General features: G+C 36.2%; 3 protein-coding genes across 9 annotated transcripts in view; 1 reads left to right on the top strand and 2 right to left on the bottom strand.

Moving 5' to 3' along the window:
- LOC100744275 (disco-interacting protein 2) overlaps nt 1–8,057 on the bottom strand; it is a 43,560-nt gene extending 35,503 nt beyond the window's left edge. For 2 of the 3 annotated variants that reach the window (XM_012381746.3, XM_012381736.3), the window contains exon 1: nt 7,897–8,057. In XM_012381746.3, the coding sequence (XP_012237169.1) occupies nt 7,897–8,026 (130 nt within the window). In that variant the 5' untranslated portion in view covers nt 8,027–8,057. Of the gene's footprint in view, nt 1–6,402; nt 6,477–7,896 lie in introns of those variants that run through there. The other variant, XM_033318822.1, reaches the window with a different exon arrangement.
- On the top strand, nt 4,934–14,881 carry LOC100744596 (ATP-dependent DNA helicase Q4). Of its 3 annotated transcripts, none has more exons than XM_033318825.1 (9): nt 4,934–5,064; nt 9,439–11,706; nt 11,776–11,887; nt 11,956–12,758; nt 12,842–13,129; nt 13,206–13,541; nt 13,617–13,776; nt 13,894–14,213; nt 14,321–14,881. In XM_033318825.1, exons 1-9 carry the CDS (start codon nt 4,966–4,968, stop codon nt 14,549–14,551), a joined length of 4,617 nt encoding a protein of 1,538 aa, XP_033174716.1. In that variant the 5' UTR covers nt 4,934–4,965; the 3' UTR covers nt 14,552–14,881. The 3 variants fall into 3 exon arrangements, with proteins under 3 accessions (XP_033174716.1, XP_033174719.1, XP_003484675.1); XM_033318828.1 differs by lacking the exon at nt 4,934–5,064 and adding an exon at nt 6,357–6,481; XM_003484627.4 differs by lacking the exon at nt 4,934–5,064 and adding an exon at nt 8,112–9,031.
- On the bottom strand, nt 14,759–18,967 carry LOC100744715. Of its 3 annotated transcripts, none has more exons than XM_024366156.2 (4): nt 18,727–18,937; nt 17,172–17,251; nt 15,882–16,232; nt 14,759–15,665 (listed from the first exon to the last, which is right to left on the bottom strand). In XM_024366156.2, exons 3-4 carry the CDS (start codon nt 16,047–16,049, stop codon nt 15,276–15,278), a joined length of 558 nt encoding a protein of 185 aa, XP_024221924.1. In that variant the 5' UTR covers nt 16,050–16,232; nt 17,172–17,251; nt 18,727–18,937; the 3' UTR covers nt 14,759–15,275. The 3 variants fall into 3 exon arrangements, 2 of the variants coding, with proteins under 2 accessions (XP_024221924.1, XP_012238016.1); XR_002946308.2 differs by having other exon boundaries at nt 15,332–15,722; nt 18,727–18,950; XM_012382593.3 differs by lacking the exon at nt 17,172–17,251 and having other exon boundaries at nt 18,727–18,967.
- Between the last annotated feature and the right edge of the window lie 165 nt (nt 18,968–19,132).

Raw genomic sequence — 19,132 nt, forward strand, 5'->3', positions numbered from 1 at the left:
CGAAACGTTTAATCGCTGTCGCGAAAGGCGCGCCGAGAAAAAAGCAATTGAATTTATGGAATTTACGAAAGGCTGGGAAACAAGGCGGCGAGTCGTGAATTTCGTGAAACGCAAACAACAGCTTCGAAGGAGCTAAAATGCATCGTGTACGACGACGGACGAGGAAATATTAAGCGAATTACGAGAGAATCGCGTTCTCGAACAAAGTCGATAAAGATAAATCTTTATATCGCCGATGACATAGGTCGACTAAACGCCGAATCGACGATACAGAATTATACGATGATTTTCATCGAGCCAGCTGTCATACGCTTATTGCCGAGATAACGGGATCCTTTAATATTGCTGTTGGAAACCAATTTTTCGCAATATTGCTCTGTTGTTTTTCACGCTTACGTGTTATCCGATCTAAATTAATTTACGCTTTGTGCCACTGCGTCTATTTCGATACGTAGAAAACAAAAAGATTTTCAATAAATGGAGATCAAATTTTCCCTATCTCGAAATCCCTAGCAGAGGAGCAACGACTTAAAAAAAAACGACTAGAGCGGCGTGCGTTCGACGCACAAGACGCGCGAGAAACAATAAAGGCGAGTGAAGAAGAAGAGTAGAAAAATAATCGAGCAAGTTCGAAACGAGATTCGGATCGATAACCGATAAAGATAATTCGAAGGCCCGGCTTGGCCGATCGATAAAGACGACACGTTGGACACGTAGCTTTCTACGATGCATCGGTATCGTCGGAAGGTGCGGAGGAGGGATATAATAGCCGATAAGCGTGTGATCTTTGGTCGTGGAGTATATGCAACGCGGCTCGGTGCAACGTGCAACTCAAGGCGACTTCAGGACGTTTACCCACGAAACCAGCGACCTTGATCTTACAAACGGTCCACGAACGAGCTGCGACAGCAGCTGCACCGACACCGATGGATGCATTCCACTAGAGTGCAGCCGCACCTGCGCCACCTAACCAGAGCTGCCGTTCTTCACTCTTGTCTTCTAGCGGACAATTCCTTCTTCTTCCCGAGAGTTCCTCTTGTTTACCAATTTCGCTGACCTCTCCGTCTTTTTTCTGGTCCGCGCTCGATACCCGGCAATCTCGTTTTATGGCTTGATTAGCCTCGGGATTAAGTTATCGACAATCGTAGTCGATACAATTCTTTCCACCTGCACTTTTTCTCTACAAATTACACTTTCCTTACGGAGGCAACAACGTTCTTGCTGTTCAATTATCTGTCGTACTTTTATCAGTATTGTGTTGTAATCGTGTTTCTCATATTGCTTTACAATTTTCTCACGCTACCGTTTTAGATACACACATATCTCGAATTCGCAGACTGGAAATAGTTAGCGCATTATTCACGGGTGTTTTATCAGCGCCGCTGTTACATAGCTGACCGATAACAAGGTCCCACGCGAAACTAATTAGCCGATTAAAAGCGGCAATGTGGTAAGATTTGTTTTGATTATGTAATAAGTGAATTCCAAGCTGTACATAAATAAAGATAGCGTGTATCTCTGAGCTTCACGAGTAATAAAGAAAGACACAGTTCCTGTTCTTCCTACAAGCGTAACGTAATCTCGATAACCTTGGTGGCTTGAAAACAATATCTGCAGTAATCCTGTATACCGGTCGTATCTCGTCTGACCCTCGATTGATTTATCGAATATTCGCTCGCGAAACGCTGCTCCAACGATGGAAGACGCGCGTTCGAGATCCTCGTTATCGTGAAACGTTCGTTGGGCCACGAAATACACGAAGACGAGAAAGGGCATCGATGAATCGGCCGTAGCGAACGTTGCCGGTGAACGTTGACCGGAAGTGCGCTGACCTCGGAACTACGAATAGAGGTCGAGGAAATCGCGGCAGAGTGCGAAGTCAGGTTGAACGGGAACGTAAATCCTCGTAACGACGTCGTAATCGAGAACTGACGTCAATAGAAAAATCAGAGGGGTGGCTTGATTTGCGCGTACCCTTGTCATTCGCATGAATTCCTGCCGATAGTGTGTCGACTAGTTGTAATCGAGAACCAGTCTGCACGCTCGCAGCGAATCTGACGCGAAATTGGCCTCGACTTCGACCGATACTTCGTCTGTCCGTGTCTGCGCCAGGTATCGATCCTATACGGTGTTCGGTTACGTTACGACTATGCGGTCGATCGACATCGGAAAAACACCATCGTCTACGAGCAATTAATTCACCGATATCGACGTTATCTGGCCGATCGAGACGATAATCAAAGTTAATTCGAACCGTATAAGATGGGCCGACCGGCTTCCGCGAGATAGGAAATTCCTTTTCGAGCAGGTTGCTCGGCCTCGAGAGGGCGGTGATGCCTTTAAAACGGCTTTTCTCTAGCTAGAAACTGGTTCAAGATTTTAGGCTCACGTTCGCTTTCTTAAGTGGAATTACGGTTTCCCAAGAATCTACGGCCGCGGTGGCCCTTCGCGCCGCCAGTTCGATGCCCTCTGGTTCAAGGTCATTCAAGGTCAAACGTCAGACAAATCAAACGATATCTAAAAATAATTTTACGCTCGGTAAATCGAGGGAAACGTGGAGAAAATTTTTATTGTTCCGTGTATACCGTGTTTTGGGTTAAGATCAGACGAATATTGCGAAAAATCTCGCCGGATTAATTCGTGCAAGTAAATATTAACGTAAACTGAGAGATTTCGAAAGCATTGGCCGGCGCGTTTCATGTAAAAATTACTAGCAAGCGACACGGAGAGAATGTGAGGAGAAGCGGCGATTTAACTTTCAGCCGAAACAACTTGGAGTAGGATTATTAGGTTACTGAACTCGCGTCGTAAAGAACTCCTAAGCAGTTTCATAATCGAGTCATAAATCCAGAAGCTGGTGGTTCCGTACGCGGAGCAACTTTCCGCCATGGTCTTCTAAAAATACAGTTCAAGTTCGAAGCGAGATTAAAAATATAGACGCGAAGCAGGTCGTTCAGGTTCGTCGATGAAACAACTACGAAAGTGAACGTTCGAACGATGAAAAATCGATCGGCCAGCTTAACCAAAGAGATTCCTCCTTTCCTACGGCAGTCGTTCGCTGCCAATTACACGGAACGTTAATCAGTCGTCGGGGATTCGCATTTCGAGCAATCGGTAAAAACAGTTAAACGCAATTAACCTGGCACGAGCCAACGAATTATTCATAAGGCGCGCGAACGTAACGAGGACTTAATTGCTCGTTACTCGAAAAAACTACCGGATAACCTTCCCAGATAAAAGAAAACTTTTCATTTGCGTTCGCCCGTTTTGGACAGTTTCCGGATTCATCGGCAATCACGGTTCTATCCACGGAAAGAAGCATTAGCTGCCGGGGCATTGAGCAACCACAGGTGCAACGATCCATGAAACTATTGAAATCACACAGATAAAGGTCCACCTTACCTTTAACCACGATAATAACATGGTTATTATGAAATTGTAGGTTAAGATCGCTTTCTATTCTTTTTACCTACGTCGAATTAGCTAACGGCTCATTTCGAACACTACGATCTTTTCACGGATCCGTAACTAATGCGACTGGTTCCTGCTCGTATTCTACAGGCTATCTGTCGTTCGAAAAGTTTCCGAATGTATCGACCAAGTATACGTATCGTCGATAATCGAAGAATCAACCGTTTTACGCTACGAGGTTATTCGTGCAATTGGCGCGTCACGAAAACACGCGTTTCGCAGTAAATGGGCGCGTAACTTCACTTCGTTTACGAGAAACTTTCAAGCAAGCCTATTCCGCAGTGGATTATCGAAGCCTGTAAATAATCGATGAATCGGCAAACGAGAATAACGGGTCCGTTTGTTCTAGAATTCGACGTTTGGACAACGCATCTCTGGTTATTTGCCCACGGATCTTCGGTAAATAAATCCCTATTTCCTAGTGATAAAATTTCTATCTACTACGACAGACAGTGTGTTTCGTTTAACTACAACGCGATATCCTTGTCGTTACTGATGGCATAACCGAATAAATAGAAAGGGACGATGCTTTAACGAAACATTATATCCCTCGAAACGGTCATCGTTCAAAAGATTCTTTTTAAGAGACGATGCTCTATCGATAAGGCAGGCACTCAACCAGGTAAACTTAAAGGCGACACCCCGTACGATCCCGTGACGCTTTAATATCATTAAAGTCGAAATTCTCCTACAAATAACCGCTGGGAAACAATTACGACGATTAAAGTCTAGTTTAAAGGGCTAGTTTAATCGAATCAGGTATTCACACATCGAGTGATTTTCCAAAGTATCCGCTATATCGTTTAAGTGGAACGTTATACGTCGTTCATTACATCTATGTAAAGAGAATCCAAAGTTCCGCTAGTTGGCACAGCTGGAGAAAATCATTCGGCAATTTCGCATCATCTACGTCTGGTAGAGAAATACGCGTTGATCACGAAACTGATTGAAATATTCCACTGACGAACGAAGCGGTGAACGAAGAAAACAATTAGCGGGAATTAGAAAGAGCGTAAGCCCGATTCGTGCATCGTTCGACCGCTAGATAACAGGTGCTGGGTACGTGTCGACTAGAGCCGGCTTTAATGACTCATGCAGAAATCCTATCGTGGAATAAATGAGCCAACAACGCCTCGTTACATCATATCCATTATATTAACGCTGTCGATTACAGGCTCGATTAATTTCCCCTGAATGAATCGAGCCGTGATCAACAAACGGGCCGATCGAGATAGATCGTGCTAAACGAACAGACGCGTAGAAAAAGGAAGAAGCAAGACGGAGGAACGTTAACGCTTTAGGAAAACCAGAAAATCAGGCACTCGCGATTTTATTGTCAAAGAAGTTTCCATTGCGATTACGTCAATCGAGCAATTATCGGGTGAAGTAACGCCGTTCTTGGTCAAAGCGAAACAACCTTCTCTAATAACGTCTCTGCTATGCTACGTATACTACGAGTATCTACGCGCTGTAACAAAAAAAAAAAAGGAGACTATGAGTGGAACGTGTTTTACTGTGCTTCAAGTGGTCCCACCGTTAATTTACATGGAATTCGACGCGTGGAAACGATCAGACATCGCGATATTATCTCCAGTACATAGCGACAATTTTTTCTTTCACGTTAGACGCTTTCTTGCGCCGGTGTATACGTGGTCGTTAATCATAGCAGCAAGAAGTCACGCTTAACTCGAGTCTACCGACCGAGGCTGAATCGCTACCGTAAACGTTGAAATCCAACGACGCGCAGCGCATGATTCTGGAAACGAAATACCTTCTATTTAAACGATACTAATCTACCGAATACGCGAAATGAGAACACGCCTGCAAGCTCGGATAAACGGAACCGTGTGAATAAGCCACGAGCCGTAATTCGTTACACGCGACTACCACCAACTTCACCTCTCTTACGATTACATTGCTCGCCAATTTCTAATTTACGTTACGTCGCTATACATCGCGAAAGGATTTTTCGAAAGGAAGGATCGAAAAACCACGAACAACCGCGTTTCCAAATAAACTCGATCGACTCGTGGCCGACGATTGATTCAATTTTTATATCATACTAGTCTTAAATAGACTATGGATTATCGTAGATTCAACTTCCGAAATGACCAACGCTCGCGTGTCCGCGTTTTGAATCGCATACCGAGCATACAAATGAAACGGTCAGGACTAATAGTGTCGAGGATTTCTCTCAAGACGGTCGTATAGTCGTGTTCAATTGAAATACGCACGAACGGGTAATCTGCGCAATTACCTCACATGCAAATAAAGCTTCGCGAAGATGGACGGTGACCCATCCAGTTGACGTCACGTTGCTACACGAGGACACCGTGTTATAAATGATATTATACGTCCCTAGTCGTACGTTCCGAATATCGTCGGAATAAGATAGACGGGATTCCACGACTGAGACCGTTTCCCATCGAAAAAGTATCGACCGATGATTCTCTATATTTAATTTGCCTTTGTCGAATATAAATCATAACCCATGCCTGTATCTCGATGTCGTAAGGAAAAGTTCTCGATTGTCGTAGCTACCAACCAATTACTCCACCGAATTTATCCTACGTTCTGTTATACACTGGCTCTCGCAGTTGATCAATTCCTTAATACATCAGCTCGCGTTTCGTTAAACCTCAACACGGTACGTTGCAGCGAATTACGCTAAAAAACTGACGCGAAATCATGCGCGTATTTGTATCCTGTATTTTTCCAACGTGAAGTGGCTAAATTCACGGCGCGAGAAAGTGAACGGCCGTGAGGCTAAGATCCCTTTAAATCGTAAATGGGTGACCAGCTCGTTTGGCAAAGGGGATGCAAAGAAGACCAGTCACAACGAACACCGCGAAATCTTTCTAACTGCGAACGCAAACAAACCGATGGCCGTCGTTGATCAAAGGGAAGCGCAAAACGGTCGAAACTTCACACCTGTAACGTCGAATCGCGCTGACACTGCCACGAGACACCCGTGCAAACCGTGATCAACTGCTTCCCAACGAATAGCCATGTAAGTAGGTATATACACACATATATATACACTCGTAACAACTTATAAAAGATATATTAAGGAGTCGTCAGTTCGTTTCGAAACATTCCGCTAGCCTGGCCTCGATCTCTAACTACCGTGCCATATTATTTATTCCTACGAAATTTCAGTCAATGCCTGATTAACTCGAACGTTAACCTCTGACGTACGAATAGAAAATCATGGATAGCGAGAGGAATCGATCGAGTATGATTTGTCACCCATTGGATTCAGATAAATGTAGACTTCGTAGACCTGCTAATTTCTATACATCCGCGTGATGGATAACACGCTATCTTTGTCTGAAACGGTACGCTTTATTCCACGGTTTCGAACGAATAAAAAGGTCATGGAAAATGTCAAAATTCGGCTAAGAGTTTTGCGAAACGAATGTTTGATTTTATACGAATAACCAAATCGTAAAAAGAGAAGCAAGAGATGGCTCATTAAGCGACAAATACAATGACAGATAAAATGTCAAGTATTCGGGGATGATACGAGAAATCGGTCGATAGCTTGTTATGAAAGACAAAACTTTAGATACAAATAAGCTTACGAGATTGCGTTTGCTTGCCAGATGAAATAGCAGAAAAAAGACCGGACGTTGCATCCTCGCAGCTTTCCTTGTAATATCACCGTTCAACGTCGTACGAGGCATCCGCTTTTATCGAGGTTAGAAACGTTTAATCGTACAAGTGGATGGACCATCGAGACATTTTTAAGATATCTAGGAATCCGGATTTTGATACGTGCGCCATGCAAAATGTCAATGACGTGTTCCCCGAATTTCTTCGAAAACGAGGATATCCTTTTAAAACGCCGATGAATTCCTCCAGGATTATTCATTTACGTTCTAATACCTTCTTTTTGCGAAAAAGAATACTCGCGATGTGGAATCCTGTTCCGATGAAATCCACACTAAACTAGGCACGCTTCGAACGGTGTATAAACAGATTTCAGGAGATTCGTTTCAGCGTTTAGGAGAATAGAAGTTTGGATTGTGAGTCAAAAAATGAAAATAAATAAAAAAAAGGGGTAATGTCGGTCATCGATTGTCCAAAACGAAAACGAAAAGTAAAGGACGTTACATAGAATGAGGCGCGGTCGATAGAGATTCGAGTGTCCATCGCGATTGAAGTAGAAGACTCGCTTCGAGGAATTCCAATCGTCTTTCGATTATTAATGTTTGACAGGATCCGAGAAAAAGCGTAGCTCGAGCGGAAGATGATATTTCGAAAGGTAATGTATGTAGTTACGGGGGAGTAAAATGGCAACAGCAAGGCTATTATCGATTTTATCAACGGGGACTAGGGGATTCTTTCTCTCGTATGCACAGGGTGAGTCAGAGAAAGGGTTTGCGTAGCGGCGGCGCATCGAGAAAAGCTACGTCTACTCACCTTCGGATAACTCGAGATCCAGCTCAGCAAGTTTCTCCCGTACGTCCTCTGGGAGCTTGCCGATGTCGATGTTGAACTCGGCCATCACTAAGCCATCCGCGCCGAGATCACCAATTCTCCAGCCGTACATTCCACGACCACCGCTCGGCCATCTTGCCTTACACTGATACTACAAACTCCCGTCAGCTGGCGACACCGTTCGATTAGACACCTATCGGGAAAACAGTCGATCCGCAATTGGCGATTACCTGTGGTCTATGATAACGCGCTCATCCACTACTTATCATGAAAACACTTGATCGAGTATCGTCTGTCGCATATTTTTGTTAATTTTTTGCAATAAACTTTTATAATCGGATTGTAATATTACGAACATTTTATTCGTGATATTTTTGCTTTCCTACATATTAATTTGATTAGATCGTAAAGTATTTCACTGTTTATGTCATGAAAATAGAGATATTTATTAATTTTCCGAAAGAATATTAATCATTTTTCTTTCATCGTCAAGTAAATGTTGACAGAATAAGTCAGAAATAAGTAGATTGACAGCGGGGCGGCAAGAGAAATATTCCCCTCTTTCGCTCCCCGTCAACCAATATTATATATATATATATATTATCTTATTTGTAGATGCGAAACTTTCGACCAATATGCGTGCTTATTTTTATGCGTGTATTGGTTTTACCAGAAATAACCAATCAAATCCACGTTCCTTCTTCGAATAGTTCGTCTGATTTAAATACCTACCAGTACCATAGTCTTTTTGTCAGTCACGAATCACGAATTACCGTTATTCTCAACCAATTGTTCGATTAAGTATCGTAACATATTTACCTTTGTGAAATGAACGTTTTAATAAAAATGAATTAAAATGTAAACAAGTTACACCAATTACATTTGCCATGTGCTCATTTTGTGAACAATTATCTTGTTTTCGCGATATTATTTCATATTACAGAAATTGTTTAAGCTAACCTATAGTCTTATAAATAATTATAATTTTTTCAATGTTTATGAAAAAATGGAGATACTATCAGACCCAGTGTTTAAAACACAATATCAAAAATATAAAAATCGTGTCAAATTATGGGAAAGTCATTTTACCGCGAAACATGGACGTAAGCCGAATAAGGTATTACACTTCATTTTTATAAGTCGTGACATAAAATTAATTCAGTTTCAATTATTTTCCCTTTACCAAGCTTTAATGATAATTCCTCTATTTTATTTTGTCATTGAAATAATCGCTTTTAGTTAAAGTTTTTCAGGAATAAGGTTCCTACTTTCATACATAATATCTATTGTTTTACACGATTTTACAATTTTATATGGTTTTATACGAGTTATATGATTTCTTTCACAATTAGATTTGAGCGTTTGTTTTTATCATTTCTATTTGATGTTTCTTTGGGTACATTTATGGACATACATCATGTAGATATTTAGTTACTATTGTGACAAATGTCACAAGTATTGTGAATTATAATAGAATAAAATTTTATATGTTACTATGATATAAATATATTTTTATTATTATAGGATGATATTAAAGAGGCTGACATGAAAATCAAGGAATCTTATAAAATGTATTGGAAGTTAAAAACACGTGCTTTAGAAGAAACTCTTATAGATATTTCATTTTCTGATGAGGCAGAAGATAATGTTACTAAAACTATAACGTGTACATCATCTGAAAAAATTAAAGATGATAATAAACCTCTAAGGAATGAAGAGAAACAAGTTTTAGAAATTATAACTGGACAAGATAAAAAAGATGCAAGAAACATAGATGAAAATAATGGAAGAAATACAGATTTAAAAAGTATAGAAAATACAGGCAAAATAGATGATGAAGATAGAGATCCAAAAGAATGTCAAAGTCAGCATACAGTTAATAGTTTGGCAGCAGAGGAAAATAAATATAAAAATGTAAAAGGTGTATGGGGTGATCATTTAAGTAAAAGTAACGAGCAAATACCCAAAAAGAAACAAACATTAACTATAGCCAGAGCATCTTCTTTTCAACTGTCACAAAATAAATTTACTAGTTCAAACTTTATAAAAAGGAATCCTAGAAAATCCTTGTCTGCGACAAAAGTAAAAAATAAATCTGAAAATTATAATGACGTTAGTACAAATACATTGGAAAAAAACACAAACATAGAACTAAATAGTAAAGATAGTTCTGATATTAATGAAGAAACAAAGTCTATATTTGGTAAGTCTATGAAAGTAACTTACATGGAGTCTAAGCCTGCTACTCAATCGATTGGTACAATACAACAATTAATCGAAGGACATACTGTTAGTAGAAATTTAAATCCTGGATGGTTAGACAGGTGTGCCAAACAAAGTAACTTGGTTTACCCAGCAGTTGATTTACAAAGACTTTCTGGAACAAGCGATTCCGGAACTGAATCACTGGACGCAAGTATTCATTTATCCAAAGAAACACTTGTGTCTGAATCACAAGAAACTTTTCAGATATCGGACGAAGAAGATTTTGTTTGTAACAGTGATTCAGAAGAACATAGAAACAAACGCATTAGAAATTTCAAAAAAAGATTCAGCGATCAAGAAAATCATCCTATCAAAAAAATGTGTCATGAAAATTATACAAATGGCCTAATACCAAGTAAGACAACTTTCTGTGAAGAAAAATGTAAGAACTTAAATATAACTAATATAGATTTAGTTAGGAAAAATTGCATAAATGATAATATAAATATTCAGACAAATTTGTCTAATAATATTGATAAATGTAAGGACAAAATAACAGATGTACTACAGACTGTAGATACAAACACACATAATGAAGAGAATGTAGAAAAATCATCTAAAGAAAAATCAGCAAGTTCTAAAATTAGAAAACAAGTTAAATGTGTTTCTTCCGATGACTCAGATCCTGATTTCAATGAAAGTGATGAAAAGAAGAAAAGAAGCAAAAAGAAAGTATCAAAAACAAAGAGAACAAGTACAACAAGAAAGAGTAAAGTTACCAAAGGATCAACATCAACAAATAAGATAAAACAAGCACCTACAACAAGAAAGTCTTATAGAAAGAAGAAGGGTATACAAGATGAAGAAGATGTCTTAGAAATATCTAATGTAGATCTTGAAAGTACAGAAGATAAGAAACCTGAAATATATGGAATAGAAACCTTAGAAGCTGTTCCGCGTTTTGCAATGTGCAAAAGTAACCAAGGAGATCTTATTGAACAATTTGCTAAATCTATTTCTTCAAAAGCTGATGATTTAAATTCTCTTGAACCTAAGGGGACAACTATGAAACTAAAGGGACAATTAACAAGTAGAGAAAAATTGGAAAAGAAAGTAGCAGATGGAAAATTAAATGAAAACTTTGTTAGGATAAATTTAAAGAAAAAAATATTTGTGCGTGGTAAAAAGAATTTTAATTTTTCAAAATATAGGAAGAATCAATGGAAGGAGAAAAAGAAGGAACTTGCATCTAGCGAGGGTAATTTAGTAGTAGCTGATTTTGTAGAAAAGAAAGGTGCATCCAGTTGTTTTAAATGTGGAAATATCGGTCATTCTTCAAGGTATTGTCCAAATACAAAAAGCGATGATTTAATTCCGTTAAACGAGATAGATGAATGTTCGGAATTTCCAACCTTAGAAGAAGCTCAGAAAATGGCCAGTCAAAATGCAATTACAGCACATGCTAATAGAATTGACCGTTTACCGGAGAAACCATCGTACTCTCTTGAAACAGAGTCTGAATTGACAGAAAATGAAACGAAGGATAAGACTGACGATAATGATTTATGGGAACCTATTGAAGACGAAGTATGTTCCTATATTCTTAATCTTTATATAACTTCATGATAATTATTTTATGTTGTATAAAATTTCTAGAATATTTTATGTGGCTATAAAATTCCCGAAGATTTGGTACAAAAGTTATTACCACCAGAAATTGGTACAGTACAGCCACTATATAAACTTAAAGAAGATCGGTCGTGCATAGGTAATTAATTTAAGATCTAATTCAATTCATTAATTAATTTTTATACTTATTACATATTATAATTACAGAAACACCATCTGAAGTTTTCAACACCTTGCAAAAATTTGGTCATGAAACATTTAGACCTGGACAAGAAAAAGCTGTAATGAGAATACTTTCTGGTCAATCGACATTGGTAACTTTATCTACTGGCTCTGGAAAGTCTTTATGTTATCAGTTACCTGCATATCTTTATTCTAAATACTCCAATTGTATCACTTTAGTGATATCACCACTGGTCTCCTTAATGGATGACCAAGTAACGGGTGTACCTTCATTTTTATCCGCAGCTTGTCTGCATACTAATCAAACGCAAAAAGTAAAAGATAATGTTATGGAAATGGTGAAACAAGGAAAAGTGAATATTTTATTAATTTCTCCAGAAGCTGTAGTAGCTGGAGAAAAATCAACTGGATTTGGTGCTTTGTTAAGGCAGCTTCCACCAATTGCTTTTGCATGTATAGACGAAGCTCATTGTATTTCACAATGGTCTCATAATTTTCGTCCATCTTATCTTATGGTTTGTCGAGTTCTTAAAGAAAAATTAGGTGTCAAAACAGTATTAGCTCTTACTGCTACTGCAACAAAAGCTACTGCAGAAAGCATAGTAAGCCATTTAGATATAGAAGAAGGAATGGCAGGTGTTATCTCTGATATTCCAATACCTAGAAATCTGCTGTTTACAATTTCTAAAGATGAAAATAGAGATCAGGCTTTAATCAAATTATTATTAAGTGAAAGATTTAAAAATTGTAGCTCAATTATTATTTATTGTACTCGTCGAGATGAATGTGTAAGAATTGCGAGTCTTCTAAGAATTGCTTTCTCACAGGTATTTTGATTGTTATTTTAATGATTTAGTACCGTTAGCAGCATCGTTAGTAATGTATTATGAAACACTCTGCCTTTTAATAGGTTGGAAATAATTTCGAGAAACGGAACACCAAACTATCTTTTATCGCGGAAGCATACCATGCTGGTTTATCGGCTCATCGCCGAAAAATTGTTCAGAAAGCATTTATGGGTGGACAAGTCAAGATCATTGTTGCTACTGTAGCTTTTGGTATGGGTCTTAATAAGGCAGATATTCGCGCTATTATACATTACAACATGCCTGGCACCTTCGAAGGATATATTCAAGAAGTCGGGAGGGCTGGTCGAGATGGACTTCCAGCCCATTGTCATTTATTTTTAAATCCAATGGTGCTAAAATTTATTCTATAATCAAATTTACTATGCGACTGATTTGTAATCATGTAAACATTTTTCCCCATTATAGGAAGATAAGGATAAAGTAGAATTACGACGACATATTTATGCAAATGGAATAGACAGGCATACAATCAGACGATTACTTCAAAAAGTTTTTCTTCCGTGTTCATGTGCAAAATTACGTGAAAACAAAGGAGATCATAGGTGTCCTGGTCATGAAGTTGCTATTCCGATTGACGATACAGTTGCGGCTTTAGATATTTCAGAGGAAAAGATTTCAACACTTTTGTGTTATCTCGAATTGCATCCTAAAAGATTTATTACTGTTCTTTCATCTGTATATATCAGGGCTAGAGTTTCAAGTTATAACGGTCCTCAAGCGCTAAAGCAAGCTGCTCAAACGGTAAGTATATGTAACACACATTTCCACAGAAATCTACTATACTTATCTAATATAAGATTTTCATAAATTTTTTAGTCACCACCACTTGCAATGGCAATAGCACTAGATTTACAAAACGGTATTTCTCATGAAAAGGATAACGTTATTGAGTTTCCGGTTGTGGATGTTGCATCTGCTATTGGTTGGGATAGTGGTGTAGTAAAAGGTCACCTTAAAAATTTAGAATGGAAAACAGGTTTGTTTTAATCAATAAATTGTAACCTATGTATAAAAATAACATTAAATGTTAATGCACTGTAATATTGTGGTACTCTCTGTACTTCTTTGATTAATATTTTTATCTTTTGCTTAGTCAATGGAGTTCCGAAGCGATCAGCTATTTCAGTAAGATATGATAAACTTGGTTTAAGGGTAAAAGCCCCAGGAGACTTGACAGAAGTGGAACTAGATGAAGCACTAGATGCTTTAGTTAGCCGCGCTCAATCTCAAGAAACTTCATCTTTACAACAACTTGAGACAATTAGTGTTATGCTACACAAGTTTAGTGTACCATCTGTAGAAGAGTGCCTTATATTGAACGATGAAATGATTAACAAGTCTGATCAATTAAAAGACGTTATTCGCAATTACTTCGAGGGAAAAGTTCTATTAGATATCGATTTAACACAACAAGTATAAATCTTTTCATGATGTTTAACACCTATATTTTTAAATTAAGTTACATATCTTATAATAGATCTTATGAAAATTCAATACATGCATAATTCGTATTTTTTCAGAATGTAATGGAAAATGAAGCGCAAGTAGCCTGCGATGTACGAAATTTGATTGTAAGTTACCGTGACAACAATTTCACTGGACGTGCAGTCGCACGAATCTTTCATGGGATACAAAGTCCAAATTATCCTGCTTATATATGGAATAAATGCCGTTTCTGGAGGGCTCATATTTCATTTGATTTTAATGCTTTATGTCAAATTGCGACAAGAGAAATTTTAGCTTTACGTTAGGATGATTATTTCCAGAATCTACTATAGATTCAAGAAACTTTTAATGACTTTTTGAACATTACTGTACTGTAACTGCTATTCTTATAACGTTAAAAGTTACAAACATCTTATATTGTTATCTCTATAGTCCCTGAATGTATGAGGTTTGAGTTATGTATTTATAAGTTCTCCTGACATTGAGAATTTTATTTTAAAAAACATAAAAGATTAAAGATTATATAACGCTTTATTGTTTCCATAACAAATGACAAAATTCATATAGATCATAGTATACAAAATATTTACTCGAACGTGCCTTAAAAAGAGTAACTTATTTTTTTTTATATTTATAGAATAAACTTTAAATACTTTTTTAAAGAAAAGGTAATGCGATAATTATTTCCTTCCATCTTTGTTGTAATTTTAACGTGTAACAATAATAATTATAAATTTATATGGGTACATTATTAGTTTCAGTATATACTATACATATCTCCAATATAAAACTTTGTTCCTGCACCGTTGTTATATTTAATTTTTTGTATTTTTGTTAGTAAATTCAATTAATTTACGATAATAAAATCTAAGTGAAAAGAAATCGCAAATAAATTTGACACCTTTTTAACATAAAAATATAATACGATATGTTCTTGTCAAGGCGGGCTGGAATGTTTTGTTTTTCGCTTTTTTTTTCATTTTTTTCATTTTTAAGTTCTATATACTTCAGTATTCTAAGTCAAAAATTTCACGTTACCACTCTTTTCATATAATTGCATTGTCGCAAAAACTTGTGCATTCGTATTTGCTGCATTTTTCCAACACGGTTCATGCACGTTTCATTTTGGCATAGTGCGCAAAATTCAGACGATATTCCGTGAAATGGAGAACGGAAATAAACGTTGGCATCCTTTAACGTTTTATTTTTATGATGAGCCCAAATGTGCAATGACATCTCAAGGAACATTAATACAGGCAAGAACCAGCAGAAACATAGAACAGCAAGGAAGAACAAACAAACTGGGTTTACTTGACCAAACGTTGCTCCAGCTGGAACTGGCTCTAAATCCATTAGATTCCCATTTTTTTTAAAGGCGCGATCCTTAATTGACAACGTTTCCTTCACTTCTTTCGGAATCTAGAGAATTTTTATTAATTAATCTTAATTACATCCTCGGTATCATGCAAGAAACTTTTAAAATATAATTAAAAATTCCAATTTCAGGTTTTCACAATTTCCTTCGATTATTTACATAATGCATCAAATTATGTAATTTACATCCATAGACTCATTATGATTTCATAATTCTACCATTTCAACATGTATTTTATGGTAATTATTTATAATCATTACCTGGAAGCGTGTTCTCCGACTTTTAGTAGTTTCTATTCCAACTATGTTGATCTCCGGTTCTCCCGTCTCGGCATTATTTATCGAACTAACGAGTCGTCGAATCTCACAGTCGGAATCTGGAAGACTAATACTCTCACCAGTTTCTTCATCAACGTAGATTCGATCCATTTCCTCGTTAATGTTAGGATATCAAAGAATGCGCGTAAAAACGTATTCGTTGTAGTCCCGTATTCGGTGAGCAGAGTTTAATGTATTCGGATATATGCTCAGGTCCTCGAGGTCACTTCCCGGATACAAAGCTTTGCTCGATTTTTTTATTCTAATGATTAGATAACTTGGTGAAAGTGTTTTCTGAAACAGATTAAATGATCCAATAGCCCGATTAAATGTTTATTATTATTTTTATTAAATAACCAAATTTGATAATAATAATATATAATATTAATAATTAATATGTCAATATCATTTTTATTACTACTGTCCAATGACCTTGTTAAACGACGAACAAATAAATTAACAACTTTTTAACGTATCAACTGAAACATACATAAAATCTATTGTCCCACTCTAGTATGCTATAAACTGAATGGATTCTATCCTATTAAACTATATTGATGTGTATTCACACTTCGCTACGTTTAGAAACATACAATGGTCAAATGAAATATCATCAATCAATTGAGAAGGTATGAACAGTTTTGCAAAAGATATATAATATTTCTCAATTATAAAAACAATTTTATTTTGTTATACTTCGAGATAATTGAAATTATGTATATATTACAAGGAATTCTATTCATAAATGTAGTACCAATTATAGATGGAACGTATGATAAATTGTAAGAACAATACTTAATTAATTGCCTTGAGCGCGCGAAGCATAAACTTTGATTCTTATCGTATCTACTGTATTTTCGAAGACACAACATCGCAATTTAATAACATTTGAACAATGAAAACTTTTTTAAAAGCTATTTACTACTCATAAGATATTACACTTATTGTTAATCTCAATTTCTCATTGCATCTAAGGACTTAATTAATACGAACAAGTGCCGAATAAAATCATCATTGAGGTAGTGAAGGTTAACGACAATAACACGTCACAAAGTGCACGCGAAGTTTGAAATATTACAAGTAACCTTACAGAACACCGAGTTAATCGACGTACAACAGTTTAAAAGGTAGAATATTGCAGGGATGACAAGCCACGCTTGGAACTTTTGTATAAAATCGAACAGATTATATATTTATATCATGCTATTTTTGTATGTAATAGTAATTAGGTACTTGTTTAGGAAGACCAGTTATTAGAATTGCTGTCGTCGTCCACGTCTTGAAAACATGTACTCCAAGTAAAACCGCATTTTCTACAAGAATTTGCCACAACTGTACAAAAATACTCAAGCATACAGCACATGTTGCGGTATATTGCATATTATATATATATGATTATTATATATTATATCATTATATATCTCAAATCTCAAATTTGATCTGGAATTTGTAGGTTAATTGATTTGGCATTTTACTCGAATGAAGTTTTTCAATTAGACAAAAATATCGTTATCAATCGTTTGTTATTTAAAATATCACTTTACGTACAATAAAATATCACTTATATTTTAAATACTACAACGATAGCGAAAAATGTTATAATTAAAGCCAAAAAATAAAATGCCTAAAGCCATTAAAAATCGAAGCAAACATCTTACATTTCAGTATCTCAAATTTTCGTCAAGGGCTAATCTCCAAATGTAATCTCATGCAATCGCGAATAAAGATTACACATAGGCTTAGACAGGATTTTAATACATTGTACAAAGACTCTTTATAAGACTCGTATCAAATTTCTAGTTTCGTTTAATTTGCGGTAAAGTTGCAAAATCTGTAATTAACTCGTAATTTGTTACGAAGTAAGGAATCATTTTATTGTCAAAGGGGAAAAAATCGTGCTTACGAACGAAAGAAACTGTCGGTAACATTGAAAGGTAACACGCAAACCTTTTAGTAACATTGGATTAAAAATACCGAGTGTTTCTTTAGAGAATATTCCAGATATAGAGTATATGGTAGCTGTGCATACTAATAGCAGTGAGTTATAATTGCATAGAGATTGATATGCTATATAGTTGGAATTTACGAACAAGTTTTATTTAAATCTTCAAAATTTACATTTAAGCATTGTATTGTTTGACAATAATATAAATTATAGAATGTTATCGTAATTCCACTTATTACTTATAATGATTTGTGAGTGATAATTGTTCCTCAATTAATATTTGTTGTTCATAATAATCTAAAAGTCGACAATATGATTTATGGATGCTATGATGCTGTTAACAACGTATTAACGAGCAAATATATTTTGCATATAAAAAAAATGATCAACTGCAAATCGGACACCCAAAGAAATAAACAAAAGCAATAATATAAAAAATGTTTTAAATGTTTGATTAAATTACTAGAAGTGTGGCATTAATGGATTTGATTTATTAATGAATTCGTCAAATATAAAGAGCAATGAATGTATATATAAATTCCAAATTATATGTATAGCTTTTTAGATAAATAATAATAATACGAAGGTATTAATCTATATATAAAATTCTATTCAAGTAAATAAAATAGTAAAAGTGTATTTTTGTACATTACAATTACCAAGAAAAATACATTTTTATTCGCATAAAAAATTAAAAATCCAGATGTTTAACAATATATCAACCTGAGAAATAGTAATTAAAAAAAAAAATAAAATTCAGTAACACATACATATATACAGGTGTTACAACGAACGTAAATGTGTACATTCGTTGCTAACGTAATAGATACATAATTGACTTACGATTTTGTGAGGATTTACGTTCCGCGGAGGAAATTTTACACTTCGACATTACGTGAATTTGCACTATATCGGAAAACAAGAATAAAATTTACGTAAATAGGATTATACTAGCAATAAAATATAACATATTGTAACGATCACTACACTAACGCACATACAATTCCTCACGCATCTCTGATTCAACTGAAGGTGTTCGCCATGCCATGATAACCTGTAACTATCTAAATTGAAGATGGCCGTGCTTACCAATCACAGAAGAGTCGCTAGCATAATACACACATATTTCAATATTAGTTTTCCATGGTTCTTTTTCATAATAATGAAGGTAATTTCTTTCGTGTTTTATTCTGATAATTAACGATATGTTATTTAAAATTCATAGAAAGTTAACATAAATCTGCAGTGA

The sequence above is a fragment of the Bombus impatiens genome, unplaced genomic scaffold, assembly GCF_000188095.3.
Source record: "Bombus impatiens unplaced genomic scaffold, BIMP_2.2 scf_0019, whole genome shotgun sequence".
NCBI classification, from domain to species: domain Eukaryota; kingdom Metazoa; phylum Arthropoda; class Insecta; order Hymenoptera; family Apidae; genus Bombus; species Bombus impatiens.